Source organism: Melanotaenia boesemani, chromosome 19 (assembly GCF_017639745.1).
Source record: "Melanotaenia boesemani isolate fMelBoe1 chromosome 19, fMelBoe1.pri, whole genome shotgun sequence".
NCBI lineage: Eukaryota > Metazoa > Chordata > Actinopteri > Atheriniformes > Melanotaeniidae > Melanotaenia > Melanotaenia boesemani.
In genome coordinates, this window is record NC_055700.1 from 6434849 (window position 1) to 6453164 (window position 18316).

The 18316-nt window shown below is 37.3% G+C and overlaps 2 protein-coding genes across 4 annotated transcripts in view; one reads left to right on the forward strand and one right to left on the reverse strand.

Annotated features, from left to right (window-relative positions):
- Window positions 1-4878, forward strand: part of pde8b (phosphodiesterase 8B) — a 55036-nt gene extending 50158 nt beyond the window's left edge. For both annotated transcript variants that reach the window (XM_041969961.1, XM_041969960.1), the window contains exon 22: window positions 1800-4878. In XM_041969961.1, the coding sequence (XP_041825895.1) occupies window positions 1800-1909 (110 nt within the window). In that variant the 3' untranslated portion in view covers window positions 1910-4878. The remainder of the gene's footprint in view (window positions 1-1799) is intronic.
- A 760-nt stretch (window positions 4879-5638) lies between these two features.
- Window positions 5639-16925, reverse strand: wdr41 (WD repeat domain 41). Of its 2 annotated transcripts, XM_041969963.1 has the most exons (14): window positions 16732-16925; window positions 16567-16642; window positions 14820-14935; window positions 14009-14057; window positions 13783-13911; window positions 13616-13678; window positions 13060-13171; window positions 12875-12937; window positions 12687-12791; window positions 12425-12609; window positions 10222-10343; window positions 7920-8005; window positions 7525-7658; window positions 5639-7445 (listed from the first exon to the last, which is right to left on the reverse strand). In XM_041969963.1, the coding sequence occupies exons 2-14, from the start codon at window positions 16612-16614 to the stop codon at window positions 7305-7307; spliced, it is 1353 nt and encodes a 450-aa protein (XP_041825897.1). In that variant the 5' UTR covers window positions 16615-16642; window positions 16732-16925; the 3' UTR covers window positions 5639-7304. The 2 variants fall into 2 exon arrangements, with proteins under 2 accessions (XP_041825897.1, XP_041825896.1); XM_041969962.1 differs by having other exon boundaries at window positions 16567-16925.
- Window positions 16926-18316: the final 1391 nt, after the last annotated feature.

An 18316-nucleotide genomic window follows, 5' to 3' on the forward strand; every position in this document is an offset into this window, starting at 1 on the left:
GACAAAAGGGTATTTTGTTTATCTGCAGGTATTAAAAATAATTTTGTAGTAGGATTCATCGTGTTTGAGCCGGCCTTTGTTTCATGTAAATAAACAGCAATATGAAAAGGAAAAGGAAGAGTCTGGGTCACAAGTCTGTTATTCTGATATCCGCTGGCTGCACAGGAAGCTCAGAAACATTGACTGTTGCCCTCAGAGGCAAAGTCATTAACCGATGTGTTTCCAGATTAGCAGAAGAATAACTTTATTTTAGATGCTTATTTTATTAGGCTTTGATTTCTGAAGCATCAACTTTTCCCCTCATTTAAATCTGTACTGCAAAGATTTTTAATATTCAATGATTGTAAGAAAAAGATTCACATGTTTTTATCTACCATTCATGTATTCCACTGTTTATCTGCAGCTCAGATCAGAGTCTTGAATAATCCTCTGTTTACTTGCAGATCTGTTTTTGTCATCTCAAGATGTCACATCTTTGTTGTAGATTTTAAATTGCTATTAATTAAGTATTTTGAATAACTTTCCCATGACTTTGCGTTGCACTGTTCATACCTGCCTGCTCAGACCTGCCAAACATGATCTGAACTTCAAAAATGTATTTTTTACAAGTAAATAAGCATACAATTTGCATTGTAATATATATTTAAACAACTACATTAGTAGTATATTTGTTGACTAAATTGATTTATGAACATTACATGAACAAAATCTTTATGCATGACTGTCTTCCTGAATCACATCAAGCAGCGGAGGACGCTACACCACTACCAAACATCAGAAATGACTTCTTTTGTTGCTTTAATTGAGGGACATCTAGCAGCACTAATTGCAAGTGTAGGAGGTTATCAGTTATGTTTAATACACAATATAAAGTCAGTTTTCTGTGTTTCTTCATAATATGCATTTTATGATTTGAGTGCCAATATTAACTGCCCTGAAGTGATGTATTTTATGTTATTGCTGTATCAATGCTTTAGTTGTAGCCATCTGTGGTGTACATAGGCTCTAAAATAGTTTTTTTCTAAAACTTTGGAAACTGGCCCTAAATTTCCAGCATGGACTCTGAATTTGTGAGACAAACTGTTACAATCCATCCATCCATTTTCTATACTGCTTATTCCACTTCAAGGTCACGGGGAAGCTGCAGCCTATCCCAGCAATAAGCAGGAGAGAGGCAGAGTACAACCTCGACAGGCCGCCAGTACAGTGGCGACATTTACATGTAAACCAATATTCTGATCTACAGTACATGATTCAGACTTTAGCTTAGTCACATTATGTAGACATGTGTACAGATTTATCACACTACTGAGTTCTACTGGAGTTTTGTGGCATGCATTGCTGCTTTAAAACAGAAGCTCTGGGCTTCAGAGGTTCCATCTCTGCTTATGATGAGTGGCTTGGTTTTTGTTTTGATGGGCTTTTCTTAGATTGGTTTGCTTGTTTCTGTTGATAAGACCATGAAAATTTTGTTGAAAGGCAAAAACCCAAGTAGGCTAATGCTTGGGTTTCAGAGGAAAATGATCATAATTAAAACTTTAAAGACTTTGGAACAAACTTTAAAATGTGTAAAGGGGATGAAATGTGTGCATTTGTGATCAATAAGACTGTGTGTTTTGTTAATGAGAATATGAATGGAATATCTGCACGTGAGCTGAACTTCAAGTTCATTCGTCAGACTGTTCCAGTGCATGTAGACATTGGATTGTGATACTATGTGAATTTACAATTTAATTTAGACAAGAAAACATTTTATTCCATTTTCTTTTAGCTAAGTCATCTGTTCTGTGTATTTGCAGCCTTTGCCAGCCTGCCTGGTCTGATGGAGCATCTGTCGGAGAATTATAAGTACTGGAAAAACTTGGACGAGATGAAGTGTAAGAGTCTGCGCCCTCCTCCTCCGTCTTGACCTTCTCCTCCTCTGGTCCAGCTCTCTGAGTGAAGTTAGACCACAGACTCAGCCCTGCAGTGGAACAATTAGTCTTTTCAGCTGTAATTTGACGGAGCTCTGAGCCCCCCCGGCCATCCTTGGATACGGCCTGAAAATTGAGCAATTAGGACTCTAAGGGCAGACATCACTGACTGAAGAACACTGAGAAGCGTTTTCCTGTGTATGTTTGTATTTTTTCTTGTGCGCTTTTAGCTGGACATGTTCTACCAGTGGAGAACAGGTATTTGAGGGCCCTGTCGACTGTCCACTGCCACTTTTTGGCCCTCTGAAGTATTCTTGTGTGGACTTCATGGTTCGCCAGACAATCTGTACCATACAGTGTATCACACCAGAAACCTGCACTTTAGCTAATCAAGACATTTTGATTTTGAGCTCTTTTTTGCTGTGTTTGCTTTCCAGACTTAATAATCTTCTTTTAAACATTTTATTTAATATCTGTATGTTTTTCCCAAAAAAATTTTAAAAATTAAGCAGTGACAAAAGCCAGAGGCACAGACTTAAAGTAAATAATGATCTAATCACGCTTTCAATAGATGCGAGTTCTCCTTTAAAGCTTCCTTTTAAAATTGCAAACTTGTGAAAGTGCTCAGCTGCAATTATTCAATCATATTAGCTGTTTGGGACCAATTCTCATAAACCCCTGACCCCATCAGCCCTGTGCAGGAAGAGTATGCTATAAAGAGCAGACCTCCAGAGACTAGTACTAGAGTATAGTTCTAGCCAGCAGACAAAATTTTCTGAACTTCCAGCCCCATTTATCGAGGTTAAAACTAAGGGCTGGATTTTAAGGTCCTGTAGCTGCAGAAAATAATAAGGCTGTGATATATCTCACCCTTTTGTTGTTTCTTCTATGTCACCATCTTTAGTGCACTGTGAAAGCAGCTAGTGAGGAGGAGGACCTGCCAAACCTGTATGTCATAACAAGCAGAGTTGCACTGTATCAGAGCTGTTTAGTTTTCAAATGTTTCAAAACTTTGTGACACTAACTGTAGATGCACACAGAAAAGAAGAAACAAATTGTGAGTAATTGGACAGTATATGTATAGGTATTTAATGTGGAGCTTCCCGGACTGTGGACACATATCTTATTTTATTTTGACCTCACTGTGGCCTGAGCAATAAATGAAGCAGCAAATGGCTTAATACGAATTTTAGAGGTGAATTTAAAATCTTTGTAACATGATTCATCTTATTTGGCATTTTTAGGCATTTGTATAATGTGTCTGCCCCCTGCTGGCATTAAAGAAGTGATGCAGAGTAAAAACGTCAGTTCCAGTCCTCAAGGACCTGAAAGTTTTAGATGTTTCCCTGCTTGCCCAAGTCAAATGAAATGGACATCCCAACAACTTGTCAAGTTTTGCACAAGCCTGTGTGTTAGAGCAGGGAAATATCCAAAACCTGCACGCTAGAGGTCCTGAAGTTGATATTCCCGGATAAAAATGAGAGAAATTTTACTTATTGGGAATGTAAAAAATTACTTTTTAAAATTTTGCTTCTTGTTTTTGCTTAATAGAAGCTAAGGATTTTGGCTTCCCAGCATCCCTCAGGTCACTTTTCAGGTGAAACGGTGTTTAAAATGACTGCAAACAGCAACTTTGGAAATGAAGATTAGTGGCTAAATCAGCAGATACTCATGAACTACTGTTGCTGTGAGATGATGTAATATTTAACCAGTTCTTGTTTCTCTATATTAGTGAGTGAAGCAGGAGGAATTGTAGCTCTGTGTGTGTTAATTAAGAGTGTGCACATTACAGTATTAACCAAAGGCACAGAGAGCTCCTAACAGGTGCCTTATTCTTTGGTCATCTTTACAGACGAAATGTTTTTTGTTGGAGCCGATCCTCCTCTGTACAAAAGAAGACAAGAAAAGCCATAAGTGTTTAAGGTAATCTGATATGTTGCTTCATGCTCTGTGCGACGGTTTCGAGTTGGTGAGTTGGTGTTAATGGTTCTGTCACGATGGTCCTGACATTTTGTCCTGTGTTTTGTACACCTAAAGTTTTCAAGATGTAAACTAAACTCACTTTTAAGAGGTTAAACCCGTCACATCCATGTTCAGTGTACTTACAATTCTGTAGTCACCTTATTGATGATCAAAGGTCTTAAGAAACGCCTTAATCCTGTCACGTTTCACTATTTGGGTCTGCTATCGTTGCAATACACTGTAAACTACCCAATGTTTCTGCTGTTCTTGTAAATAATCAGCCAATATCTTTTTTCCTTTGCTTTTTACATATTTTTGCTTAGTGTGTACCTTTTGTTTTTGTTTTAATGTTAAATGTTGCTGTTGCTTTCCAAAATCTCTAGAAAAAGAAGTTATTTTTTTTACCATGACTTGAAACGCAGCTCAAGCTCTGAATGTTTCATGGCTGCTATCACCGATCATAAGAGGATATTTTTGCTAGTCTCTAACAAACATTTCTATTTATAAAGAGAATTTAAAGATTTCAGATTTACACTTCAGACAAACCATGCCTTTTCTGTGAGCAGTGTTGACTGGAATATTATGATATCCATTAGATTAGATGACCACCAGTCTTTTAAAGCCTTGCTTTGAGTCTACTGAGGCAGAACCAGACAGTAGAGCTGCTTTTATCGTAACAAGCCTTCCTCCCTAACACTGATGGCCGTGACTGCTAGAACGTGCCAATTCTGTGTTTTGTATAATTTATGAAAAGAACAATGATTAGAAAGAATCTATAAAAGTACGAAACGTATTTTTATGAAAATAATTATTGGCCATGAGGATAACTTTACTTTGTTTTTAATGATTTTTCTGCTATGAAAAGCTTTAAGCTTGTCATCTAAAATTCTCCCATGTTTGTTTGGAAAGTTTAATGTATTCTGCTCTCTGCATTACATCTTATGTTGATGTTTTCTGTCAAACACAAAAATGTATTGTGAGACAATAAAAAGCATTATTTAAATATGAAGTTGTCTCATAAATGGCAGCAAGACATCCAGAACAACACAAAATATACATATGCTTAATTTCTTTCCATGTAAGAGTTAGGTGAGAAAAGGGGGGGAGTATGTTTAGACTTTTAAGGTAAGTTTCCAGCCTTAAAACTGTGAGATTGTGACTCATTTTGAGCATACACTGACATTCATTATGCACAATCCTGGAGCCATAATTGCCCTGCAGAGTCATGGGGCTGAGAATCAGCATCTCACAGCTTTGTGTTTCCAGTCCAGAGCATCATGCAACAGCTGCATTTTGCTATAAGGTACCACGTTGCATGTCTGCAAATAGATATCCATACACTGGCTATTGTACTCATGCACTTGGCCTCATTTAGCAAGGAAATCCAAAGGACATTATCAGAGGAAGAGAGGAAAAGAAAGAGAGAGCAAGATATAACACAAGAGTCAACATCAGACTAACTTTTACTGACTGGAGAGCGCTCAGAGAAGAGACAGGATGCAAGACGGATACTGAATTAGCTTTTGTTAGGGGTTGCCAAAGTACGAAAATTTGCCAAAGTTCAGTAGTGCTGCTTTAACATATTTATATGTTTACTATAAAGCCGGTTATGAACCCTGGGTTTCTGACTCTGAAGATATGCTAAGCTGGTGGACTTGGACTTAGACGATCAATCGCAATCATATATTTCCAGCAGGCTGAAAATTAGCAGAGCTGCTGCAGTCAGACGGAAAGAAAGATGACAGTCTGTGTTTGGTTTTTTCACTGTCCACAGCAGAAAATATGAATGCATAAAATAACAAGTGATCAACATCACTGCCATGTTATTATAGCACAAATAGATCCAATTAATATTAATCCAATTAAAACAGAATGGAGTTAAATCAGCTTCAGAATGGCTACAAATGTGAATTATATGATTTACAGATGTATAAAACAAATTGTGCAAATCGGTAGAAGTGTGTGAATCCAAACACAATTTTCCATCGGTTTGAAGACCTAAAATAACTTTGCACATGTGCATATTACAAAAATAACAAAAAATTATGTTTTGCACAAGACTTTTAACCTCACTCTCCCATTGTGGCATTGTGATCATTTTCTTTCTACTTCTGGACAGAGAAAAACATGTGTTTTTACCATTTCCCATCTCTAAGCTCAGTTAACTGAGCAAAGCTAATGCTGTGAGATGACTAATGAAACATTAAGAGAAATCAATTATGGCTGTCAAAGCTAACATTAATAGAAATTCCTTTTAACAGTGCTATTGAAGCATGCACCATCTACAAAGTTTCAGAAAGTGATGCAGAAATAAAGTGGTTCTGAAGCAAAAATTGACACAGAATCATTGCAAAGCTTTAAAGCTCTGGACAAGACTAATGTATTTTCTATCTACAGTCAAACCAAGTTACCACCATAGTAAGTTGTGTCTCACATACCACCTGCTGTGCAGCACACAGCTGATTCAGAGAGCCCCCCTCCTCCTCTAAAGATGGTCCGTGATGAAACTTCCAGCTAAGACGTCCTGGTAATTCTGTAAGTAGCAACCTTTCAACAGCTGATCTGGATAAAATAAAAAAGTTGGAAACTGTGCAAGAGCCCTGCAGGCAAGTTACTCCCGTTTATAGCATGTTTGTTTCTAAATGAAGGTGAGGCTGTCAGAAGTGGAATATATTCTATAACTGCATGTACATAACTGCTTACAGGAGTATTAAAAACAAGATAAATATCCTGTTATGGTACATTTAGAAAAGAATTTTAAAAAAATCTGTGATTAATTTGCATTTAATCACAAGTTAATTAACTGTGATTAAATATTTTCAATGACTGACAGCCCCTAGAATCAATCTAAGATTCCTCCCAGGCGAATTATTTACTAGATGTCAAACTGTGGGAAAACATCAAGTCACACCAAGGACATGCTGGAGATATTGTTTGTCAGCCCCGACTTTCTCAGTTTGGTAACAACTCAGCAGTCTCAGGAGGAGAAAGCCTGGGAGAGGTTGCTCCGATTCCAACCAGTGTACATGGTAAAAATGAATAGATAGAAAGTTAGATTAGAGTGGTTATTGATTTCTCATCTAACTCCTAATATAAATCAGTTGTCTACATTTTAAAATACATCAGTACAAATTAGCAATCAACATCCACTCACATCAGAACTAGAGAGCAAAAATCAGCAGGATGTTTTGGGTAAATACGTTTTAGATGGAAGGAAACATCTTAGCGCTTAAAAACTCAAAAGTTAGAAGCAAAAGTATTAAAATGTTCCTTTCTGAAATGAGGTATTTACTCTTGTCATTTCCATCTAATATTTGTTTTCAGTCAAAAGGCAACGATAATGTTTTTCAGTAGATTTAAACAGCATCAGACAAAACTTAAATGATTTATGAACATCCAGCTACAACCGTCCACTTTAAGACTTAAAGATCAGAGTCCACCGTTTTCCTCCAGCTTCTGGAAAAGTGCCAGGCTGCGCAGGCGAGACTGTCTCTCTCTGTTCTTCCACAGAATCAACAGGGTGTCTGTCGAACACGTGACCAAACCATTCTCCCCAAAACTAATGAACATCTGAAACAAATACAAAGAAGACAGCTGAAGCACTATGACGGCTGAAGCACATCTAATCAAAAACATCAGGGACTCGTACCTGGACGGCTCCCGAGTGTCCAATCAGATCTCCCGTCAGCTCCAGCGTCCTCATGTTGGAGAGCTCCATGACCCTTTTTGACTGAGGGGGAGACTGTTTGTTTGACCGGCCGAAAGTCCACATCCCAAAAAACCCTGTGTGAAGATCACAAATATAAGATGTGAAAGTCCCCAACTGATTAAATATAATACAATAAGAACAGGGCTGTACTTCTGCATCATACTATTATTTACTAAACCAAAGAAGGTCAGTGTTGCTATGCATCGCTGCCCATGTATCTGCCAAGGTTTCTCTTCTGTGTGCCTGTTAGCTTAAAGTTACTCACCATCATATCAGTTGTGTAAAAGTTTATGTTTGTTTGTATGCACCCTGTTGTGTAGCGTGTGTTCGTTAACCTGCAGAGGCGGGTTCAGCAGGCAAAGGCAGGTCTTGGATCTCCCACATCCTCACACTGCCATCTTCAGAGCACGACATCACCTCACTGAAACAAACACTAGTTTAGTCTGATGGGAAATAAATTTATTTAGAAATAAATTTAAACTAAACTTCTATTTAAAAAATGTCAGAATATTTGATTTAGAGTTAAGAACATGACTAACAGCTGTGTTTCTACCCAAAAGCTTTATGCACTTTAATCTAATTATAAGAAAATCTGCAAAATAAAGTTCAGACTGATGCACGTTTCCAAACACTAATATGATTATTGAGGGTGGGTCGGTGATAAGTAATGCATGGAAATGATTTTCCAGCCACTACAGCAGAAGATGCAACATGACGTAACTGCAATAAAACACACATGAAAAAAATTTAAATGCAAGCTCTGCTAAAAGTACTTTAAAGTTATGTGATCTTGATTTAGCTTCATTTATTCTCTGAACCGGTTTCTACTTTCAACCTTGTCACTTTTTCCTTTAATGTTTTGTTTTTTTTAACTCTTCTCAAAAAGTGCAAAAACGTTGTTGCAGCACTTTGAGTATTTTCCACCCAGTTGGTTTAATGGAGACGAAAACTAAGTACGATGAGCTTTCTGAGGAGCAAATTGTATGTGATTTATTTTATGTTGCCTCATCCTCATAGTTAACAAGTTTAGCATTTCAGAAAATTTAAGTGTTTGAAAAATGTAGAAAAGAAAGTGGCAGCAAAGCAAAAAGAATAACGGATCTTTAGTTTTAGACAATGATTGTGATATAAAGTTAATCTTATGCAACATGAAGTCATTTTTGCTGTCATGTTTATCGTTAGCTTTTATAAAGGCCAAATAGTTTAGTCCAAAACAATCAGTTTGTGAATCTTTGTCTTAATTTGCTAATAAAAGACAAAGACAACAAAAAAAGAAAAGAATGAGAACAAACTTAAGTTTAATTTTTAATTATCCATTATATTTGCATTATCAATTTGCTTTTAAATTAAGTTCTTATTTAAATGTAAATAAAGAATAACACATTAAAGTAAATGTCATCAGTGAAAAAGTCCGGGTTTTGGTCATGAAAATATGTGAAAGTGACCATATTAAATACTCTTCTCTTTTTCCAGTTTATTCTTGTTGTAAAACTCTGGTGGAACGTTTGTTTAAAAAGCACCATAGAAAAATAAAATTTACATTAATATCTCTGTTGCAAGCCAGTTATGTAAAGTCAGCTTTTTTTAGTTTCTTTGTTTTTAAGCCATTATGGAAACGTTAGAAGTAATAAAATCCTTTTGTGTCCAAACATGCTGTGATCTGAACTTTGTTTTTTTTTTTAAGGACAGAATTTAACATCTACCTAAAAAGGAGGACAATGGTGCCCTCATGTGGAGAAAAAGAGGACTGCGTCAGTGTGGACCACCAGAAAACTACTCAGTGTTATTATATCACAGTTATTAAAAAGGTACCCATGAACATTTTGGATAATGTAATTCTGATGGGCATTCACCAGTATAAAATTGGCTGGATTAAACTATCTGTAATTCCTCTGTGATGCATTCTCTACTATTTTGAAGCCCCTTCATTTTAATCTTATACTGACTGCATTTCCATGATCATGATTTATTGGCATTATTATCAAGGATCTAGAAGTAAAGAAACATTCTGGCTCTGAACTAAACTACTGACATGACTTGAAGATTTTACAGAAGCCATTAAGGAGCCATTAGAACCGATAATAATAACTTAATGTGGTGATTTGTTGTATTTAATTGTGAGACATTTGAGGCAAAATGAGCTAATATAACTAATCAAAAGGTAAATATGGCCAAAAAAAAAAAAAAACGTTAACTGCATTCACAGCATGATCCTGACAGCCCTAATCAGCAGCTTGGGATACAAAGACAAGATGTCCAACGACTTGAGGATGATTTACAGGTGGGGAGTGGAGGCTCATTTTCTCAGACCTTGCTCCAACCTTTTCCTTTAGTTCCTGTTATTGTTCTGAATAACTTTGCATTTCTGGGAAATATTTTGCTAAAAACAGAATTGGCCACAGCTTCTAATCCCATCCAACTAATGCCAAGGGGACACAGGAAGAGACTGTTTTGTTTGAAAGGGTCACACAGTATCCCAAAAGCCAAGTGTGGCCACAGGTTTTATAATCCACCCCTAAAGAAATATCTTCATACAAGAAATTAGCAGCAAATTAAACATTAATAAATTGCAAAACCAGTCTTCTGGAATCAGGCGTACTGCAGTCAGAAAGAAGAATTATAAGGAAATCATCCTACCTCTCAGACAGCAGCATGGTGTGTAACACATTAGAGTCATGTGCAGCCTTCCTGTAGGCTACCACTGCTTTGGTCACAACATCATACACATAAAGGCCACTGCCCACAGCTGCAAGGATGAGCTACAAAACACACATATAAAAGTTAACGGTCAAAATAAAAAGGATTATTTTATATGATACATGGAAGATAGAATCTGGAATATAAAAAAAAAAAAAAAGATTGTTTTGCACAAAGATTTTTATCTTCAACCTCACAGATGTGAATACTTTTATTTAAAATTGGTTCCTGTGTGTGTACTGTTAAATGCATCTGCATGCATTGCAAAATATTTGTGCGATTTGTAACATGTGCATGCATAAAGTTGTGTTCAAACAAATTTGTGTGCACCCATACGTGATTCTTAAAAGTTTGTTAATCATGTCATGCACACTTATAACCATATGGAATATGGACAGAAAATACTTTTTCTCCATATTCTAATGCTTCTGGAAGTTCTTTGTTGATAACCAGTTTGTTCTCCTGAGTATTGGATGTTAACTGTGGAGTTTGTGTGACATGCCTCGGACCATTACAGACTAGATGAGTATACAAATATCAGTTCTTAGACTCCCTAACCTCATTATCAGGGTGTGCTAGTCCAGTTAGAAGTCTGTCAAATCTTGTAAATGTGTCTGGGACGGGCAGTTTTTACCTTGTTTATGACTTCAAATCATTTCACTTAAACATAGTGAAAGTAATGAATTGTGTAGGTGTGGTGGTTATTTGTTGTTTTTCAATGTTGTAAGTGGTAATGTGCATGAATGAAATCATTTACAGAACCAAGACTCACAGTGATGCCGTGTTTTAGTATAATTTTAGAAAAGGAATTCCAGGTTTCCGTTCAGCTGGAGAGTGGAAATGGCAAATGTGCAATTAAAGAAAAACAAGGAAGAAAGTTGCATTTAGAGGTTCTTTGACCCTCTTGGTTATTCAGCGTTCTGTGATGCTGAAGTTCTTATTCATGCCTTTGTGACTTCTCGCATTGATGATTGTAATGCCCTTCTGTCAGGTTTGCCTAACAAACGTTTTTGAGGCCTGCAGATGGTGCAGGACGCTGCAGATTGTATTCTAACCAGAGCGGGGAAATATGAGCACACTACTCCTGCGCTGACCTCTTTTACTCTTTACTGGCTGCCCTGTCAGGTTCAAGCTGATTTCAAGGCTCACTTATAAAGCTTTAAATGGCATTGCACCATCTTACTTTGCTGACCTTGTGCAACCTTATGTTCCTTCTCGTGGTCTTCGTTTCCAGGAAACTGGCTTTTAAGCTTTGGAACAGTCTTCCTCAAGACATTAGGCAGGCATAGTCTGTTGAGGTTATCAAAGCATAGCTAAAGACCCACTGGTCCACTTATTATTATTTTCTTTTTTTCCATGCATCCAGGACACCTTTTTTTGTTTGAAATAGCAAATGTCATGAAAAACAGAAGAAGGGTTAGTTGGGGAGATTATGTTTAACACTAAAGAACCAGACTGATTTAAATCTCTGCAGAGATAGGCAAATATTGTAGTTTTTATTTAATTTCTTCTCTCTCTCTCTTTTTATCTGTAGTTTGTTTAAAATCCACTATTTTTAATGTGTCTTCTGCACCCTGCTGTTATCATTTTAATGTTTTATGCAAAGCCCTTTAAGTTGTCTTGTACATGAAGTATACTATATAAATAAGCATGACTTGCCTCGAGAGCTTCAGTTTTAAATGATTTGGGTCAGATTAACATGTTGCATTTTAAAAGTCAGTTTTTTTGGCCAACTACCATGCCAATTCTTTTTTTTCTCTTGTTCCATGTATAACTGACCTTTGCTGCAGTAACACGCCATTGAGGATGTAATGTAACTCAGCTGAGTTGATACAACACCACATTTATAACAGTCTGAATGTACTTTTCTCCTTTAGTCTGAATTTACATGGTATCCAGTCCTTCCAATGTGTAAATAAATAAATACATATAGAAATAAATACTGAATCCTGATCCATCTGACTACAATACTCATCCATCCCAAATGCTTCTGAGCCCAGAAAAGTCAATGCTGTGTCTGAACAAGGTTAACAAGCGGCTTCTTTTTTGAAGTGGCATCTGTACGGCTGTTTTTTTTGTCATGCTGTCCTAACTTTCTCTGATTTTGCGTACATCCAACAACCCCGTCTTTTTCCATTCTCACCTTTCCATTAGTGGTCAGGTGCTGAATGGACATTTCACTGGGTTTGGGAGCACCCATACGAATTTCAGTCTGCAGGCTGGTCTGCGACTCCTCCCACAGGATGTGCTCATAGGCCAGATTGTTCCAATCAATAGCGTCCCATAAGATCAACTCGCCTGAATGGGAGCCGCTGGCAAAAAGGCCATCTGAGGAACCAGGAAGCAGATTTTTTCAGTGTCATTTAGCTTAAATAACATTTCAGAGTTTATGCAAACAGACTGACCATTGACATTAATGAGAGCTCGAATCTGCTCGTGGTGGTCAGACAGACAGCGGATCATCGCCACGGACACGGAGGAATCAGTAGACACTGTCAACCTGTAGATCACTGGAAATAGGAGGGAATAAACTTTATTCTAAGCATAGCAACTTTCATTGTGTTTTGACAAAATTAACATCTTTCTCTCTTACTGATCTCTTTATCCATTGCAGCTGCTATGCAGTTCTTTGGTAGCTCTATCAAAGCAGTTATTCCTGCAACATACCGTAAAAAAAGAAGAATATATCACCAATTAATGTTCAAACAGCAGCATCAGAGCTGAGCACAGTTGGTGCAACAACTGAGAATGTCATTATACTCCCTTTTTTTTCCTTACCAGTGTCGCTGTGATCCTGTCTGTCACACTGCAGCTGAAAGTCTTTGTTCCACACACACAACTCTTCCCCACCTGAGACCCACACACACAATCGCTCCAATACCAGCAAACACTGACACACACACACACACACACTGGATCAGAGCGTGAAACACAGCAGCAGTATTTGATTTCGACACACCCTCGCACAACGTAAATGAAGATGAGAAATCAAATATAATTAGCCTATGGATGATGCAATTAACCTTCATTTGCGATCAAGAGAAGGAAATTACCAGTTCATATCTTATATTATAACTGGGATGATGCTCTTTAGAGTCAGACCTTTAAATTAGTACATTTCACATCCTGACAATGCTAACATGGATGCATACATTTAGATGACTTATCTTCTAGACTACTGTAAAATGTCATTTTAATAAATAAACTTGAATAAAATATAGAAGAAATTATAAATGCTCTAGAAATTTGGGATAATTCTACAAGAAAAACATTGGCAAGAACATCCATCCTTCTTTAAAATATAGAAACCATAAAGAGAAATACAAACAGTTACCTTTACAGAAGACTGAAGATCTGATACAGTTTGAACCCTGTTGCCTGTATCAGGATCCCACAACTGACAATTAAGGTTAAGGAAAATTAAGCCTTAACTGGAAATATTAATAATATCAGGAAAGTTTGCTGTGTGCAAGTTTTGCATTCTTCAATGTTTGAGGATACGCTGAGACTTCGGTCTGAGGAGGCGGTGATGAGGGAGGTGTGTGAAGTGACCTCATTATTACAGGTGAAGGTGGTTATGGCTGTAATTTGCTGGGAGTGGCCCCTCAGCTCCTGCAGCCTCTCGCCAGTCTATAATCAGCCCAAAATAAATAAATCAATAAATCTGAATAAGTCATTAACATGTTTTGAACAATTTCACACTGTAAAGATAGTCGGCTCATAATACCTCAATATTCCAAACCAGAACAAGGCCATCGTCTCCCGCTGAGGCACATCTGGAAAAGATAAGACGGCATCAGTAACTCAGTTCGAACTGGCCGGTCCCTCACCTCCAACAGGCTGGGTAGTCAAACTCACTCTATTCATGTGAGGGATCATTTCCCACATGTCCATCTCCACCTGAGAAATCCTAAAAAACATCTGTCCTGGAGCTTATCACCTTAACTTGCACTCTGACCCTGAACCATCCACCCCGCCTGTTACAGAAATCAACACACAGGATGAGCGGATGAAACAGAGATAAAATGAGAACAGAGGAACTGTTGAGGATACGTTTTCAGACTTCAAAAGCAATCTGGAGGGAATTTTCTGGCCTTTGCCCTCGACTGTGGACCTGTGTGTGGAGAGGACGAGACCCCCAGGAGGGGGTTATTACTGGAGGAGACCAGGCGTAAAGCAACCCCCACCTTCTGACACACACACACACATTTAGGTCTGTTATAAATCCCAATCTGACCACTTATGCAGACCCACTCTACCATGCCAGTGTGTGTTATGTTTTCACAAAGCAGTGTAGAGAGGATAGCAGGTGCAGAACCTTTATATACCTGTGCAAGCATGTGTGTACAGGCAGTATTGAATGGCTTAGGTTATACTGTACTGTGAGCACACAATCACATAGTGGTGATGATTGGGCTCTTGTCATGCTCTGTAAGTTTGCTGTAGGTGAGGATCTCCTGTCAATCACAGAGGGATAGAGGCCAGCCAAGGGTAGAGAGGTTAGAAAGAAAGTGGAGGGGGGGTTGTGGTCTTCTTACCTGAAGTCATCAATCTGCACCAGAAATCGAACAATGTCAAAATGTCCTTTCAGCACCTGCAGCTCAGTGAAGCAGTTTTTGGGCTGTTCCTCTCCGATGCACAACACAGGGCTTTTCTGCACACACAAAAGGGAGAGTGGTGAGACAAACAGGCTGTGGTGGAGAGGCTGAGCAATGGCTGCAGGGCTTGGGGTAGGGATAGAAAGCGGTGGGAAGTAACTCTGCATATGTACTCAACAGCTATCTATTGCAGAGGGAAATACTGTGCTCCTAAATCTACAATACTGATTGGAAAGCCGCATTTTCAGATCTTTATTTTACATTTTAACAAAATTTATTGTATTTCAAAAGATTAAACCTGCAGATCACCAACTTACAATAAAGCATTTCAATATTATATTCCTGAAGAGCTTAAACCTTGAATATTTGATCAGTTAAAGCACAGATTAAAGTAAAGGTCTGAAAAAAAGGAAAATATTTGGATGACTGACATGATTCTGTCAGTGTCTGCTACCAGGTAAACAGTGCTGATAGCATTTTATTCCCTTCAATAAAAAAACAAATGACTAAATAAAATATTACTCTGTACCTTAAATTGAACATTTATACAACACTGCTTTGTATGTGCTGTCGCTGTTAATTAGATTTACTCTGCACTCTGTTAGCAGTAAACTTCAAGCTAACCAATTAATTGGCAAATCACTCAGATTTAACACTGATCTTGTTTCTTGGAATGAATATTTCTTAACTTTTGATATATTATATATGCAATAGGCTTATATTAAATTCACTGGATATTTTCAGATAACTATTGCACCTACATGTACTGGCATATTTTTATAATATTGTATATCAAGTACTTTTTAAACCACTTATTTTGTCAGCCTATTTAAATGTATTGTCTGCTCTACATATACATGGTTACAGGATGCTAAGCTAGTCAATAGTTTCTTTACTGGTCTTGCTGCTGAGCCTGATAAATGTGTAGAAACATCAGCCATCTCATTAAAACAACTGCTCAGATGCACATTCAGTAGCAAAGTAAATCTGAAGCAAGACACTGTTTTAAGATGAATACATAAGTTTGCGTAGTTTCTGGTGGTTGTAACTCAGTAGAAGAGACATTTATTCATTTACCTAAGCAAAACGTGGAGGGGAGAGATTAAAATTACTTGCACAAGTGCAACCACATGTAAACAAGTGTAAAAAAACACACACACACACACAATTTGTTAGAGGACGATGTATTCTCAAGTCAAGAAGAGAAAGGGGTTTAGCAATTCAGCTCATCAGGTAACAATAGCTATATAATATTGCATACTTTAAAAGTTGAGAAGAAAATAGACTGCAAGACCTAATTAGACACCATAAATGTAAATTTAAAGATAGCTAAGTACTCAGCTCCAAAGCTTGGTGTTTCAGATGTGCTCAAAAGATTGTCAGAGGGAAATAATGATGATGGTAAACCCGTTTGTTTTATTAGAATAATATTCAAACAAAACTAAAAAATAAATAAATAAACAAATAAAAAGATTTGAAAGAAAATGGTCACGTGGCTAAAACAATCTTACAGGGAAAAGGGGCAGAGTTGCCAACCTTACAAATCTGCCTTTATATATCACTTATTTAGGATATTTAGGCTCGAACATATTACTTATATTAAATAGGAACATCCCATGTAGAGCTTTAGAAATAAGCTACACACCCACCTAAACATTAGCGATGTTTACAGGAGCAGCTAGCTTACCTCCACTGAGCTCTGCGATTCTCGACCACCAAGAATCCACCGAAACATGGCTTCTTCTTTTAGCGACTAGACTGAGCTAAAGAAATACAATAAAATTTGTTTCGTTTCAGATTTCTACCGAAAAGGGTTTCCAGCTAACGTTACAGGTGTCCTATGGCGACTCACCAGTCATCCGCGTAACAGAAAAAAAACAATCTGATACGCTTTGTTTGTTTAAATAGTCGTAATGTAAAAGACGTTTAGGTATAAAATCACAGTTTATTGTCCATTTTATTATATTGAATATGAACTAAGCTCCGCTAATACTGTAACATGATGTAAAATGCATTGAAGTCTGGACCACAACAAATAGTCATGTGACGACCTACGGAAGCTTTTCAGGGACAGGAGTTAATGCAGTAAATTTATATTAGGGAAGTGAATCTTCATGACGTTGACATTGTACTTGGATTATGACAAGTTTGTTTTTTTGTTGTTTTTATTTATTTATTTATTTATTTATTTATTTATCTTTCTTTATCTTACATATACAGACCATATCATTTTAAAAAAACAAAGATCCTTTGAGTTTGAGTTTTAGCTTTGTTTTGTTTTGTTTTGTTTTTTATTTTGTTTGTTTTGTTGTTCACAATTTTTTCCATGTAAAGTTAATTGTTTTCATTATATATCCATATGCAAATAGGGACACAATAATCAGTATAAGTACTCTGCTTTAACCGTTCTTTGCATAAAGATGTCTTGAAGACATAAAGACCTGAATGACTGAATTTTCTCCTTCTAAATTCGGACAAGACTGAGGTTGTCGTCGTTGAACCTGAAAAACTCAGGACAAAACTGTTTAGCTATGTAATTAATCTGGATAGCATTAATTTAGCTTCCAGTAATACAGCGAGGAACCTTGGGGTTATTTTATTTATTTATTTATTTATTTGGTTTTTTTTTTTTTTGCCAGGCTTGCATACAAAAAAGGTTGCTAGAACCACCTTCCACCTACGTAATATTACAAAAATTAGGAACATCCTCAAGGTAAAACTAGAAAATCTAGTCCATGCTTCCATAACTTCCAGATAGGATTACTGCAATTCCTTATTAATGGCTGTCCCAAATATGCCCTGAAAAGTCTCCAACAGCGAGGGTTGTGATGAGAACTAGCATTAGAAAATTTAAAATTTAAAATTATTCCTCCTCAGACTGCAGGTTTATTTCCCAGAGTCTCTAAGAGTAGAATAGGAGGCAGAGCCTTTGGCTATCGGGCCCCTCTCTTATGGTATCAGCTCCCAGCTTGGATTTGTGAGGCAGACACCCTCACTATATTTAAGACCTTCTTTTTTGATAAATCTTAGTTAGGTGTGGTTAGCCATCCCTTAGTTATTCTGCCATAGGTTTAGACTGCTGAGGGACATCCAATGAGGCACTGAGCACTTCCTCCCCTTTTCAATTCTCTGCTCTTTATGTTACATGTATAAATTTGTGACAGTATTGGTATCATTAAACTTTATTTCTTCTCTCTCAGCAGGTCTTCCTGGCTAAAAGTTGCAGTGTCTGTTGGTCTCTCTTTCCTGTCCTCTCCACCCCAACTGGTCGAGGCAAATGGCCATCCTTCCTGAACCGGGTTCTGCCAAAGGTTTTTCCTTCATCTTAAAAGGGAGTTTTTCCTTACAGCTGTTGCCCCTTGCAAATGCTCAGAATGGGGGATTGGATCAAAGTCAAGATTCATTACAATCTATTGGTATTCCTAAACTAGGCTATT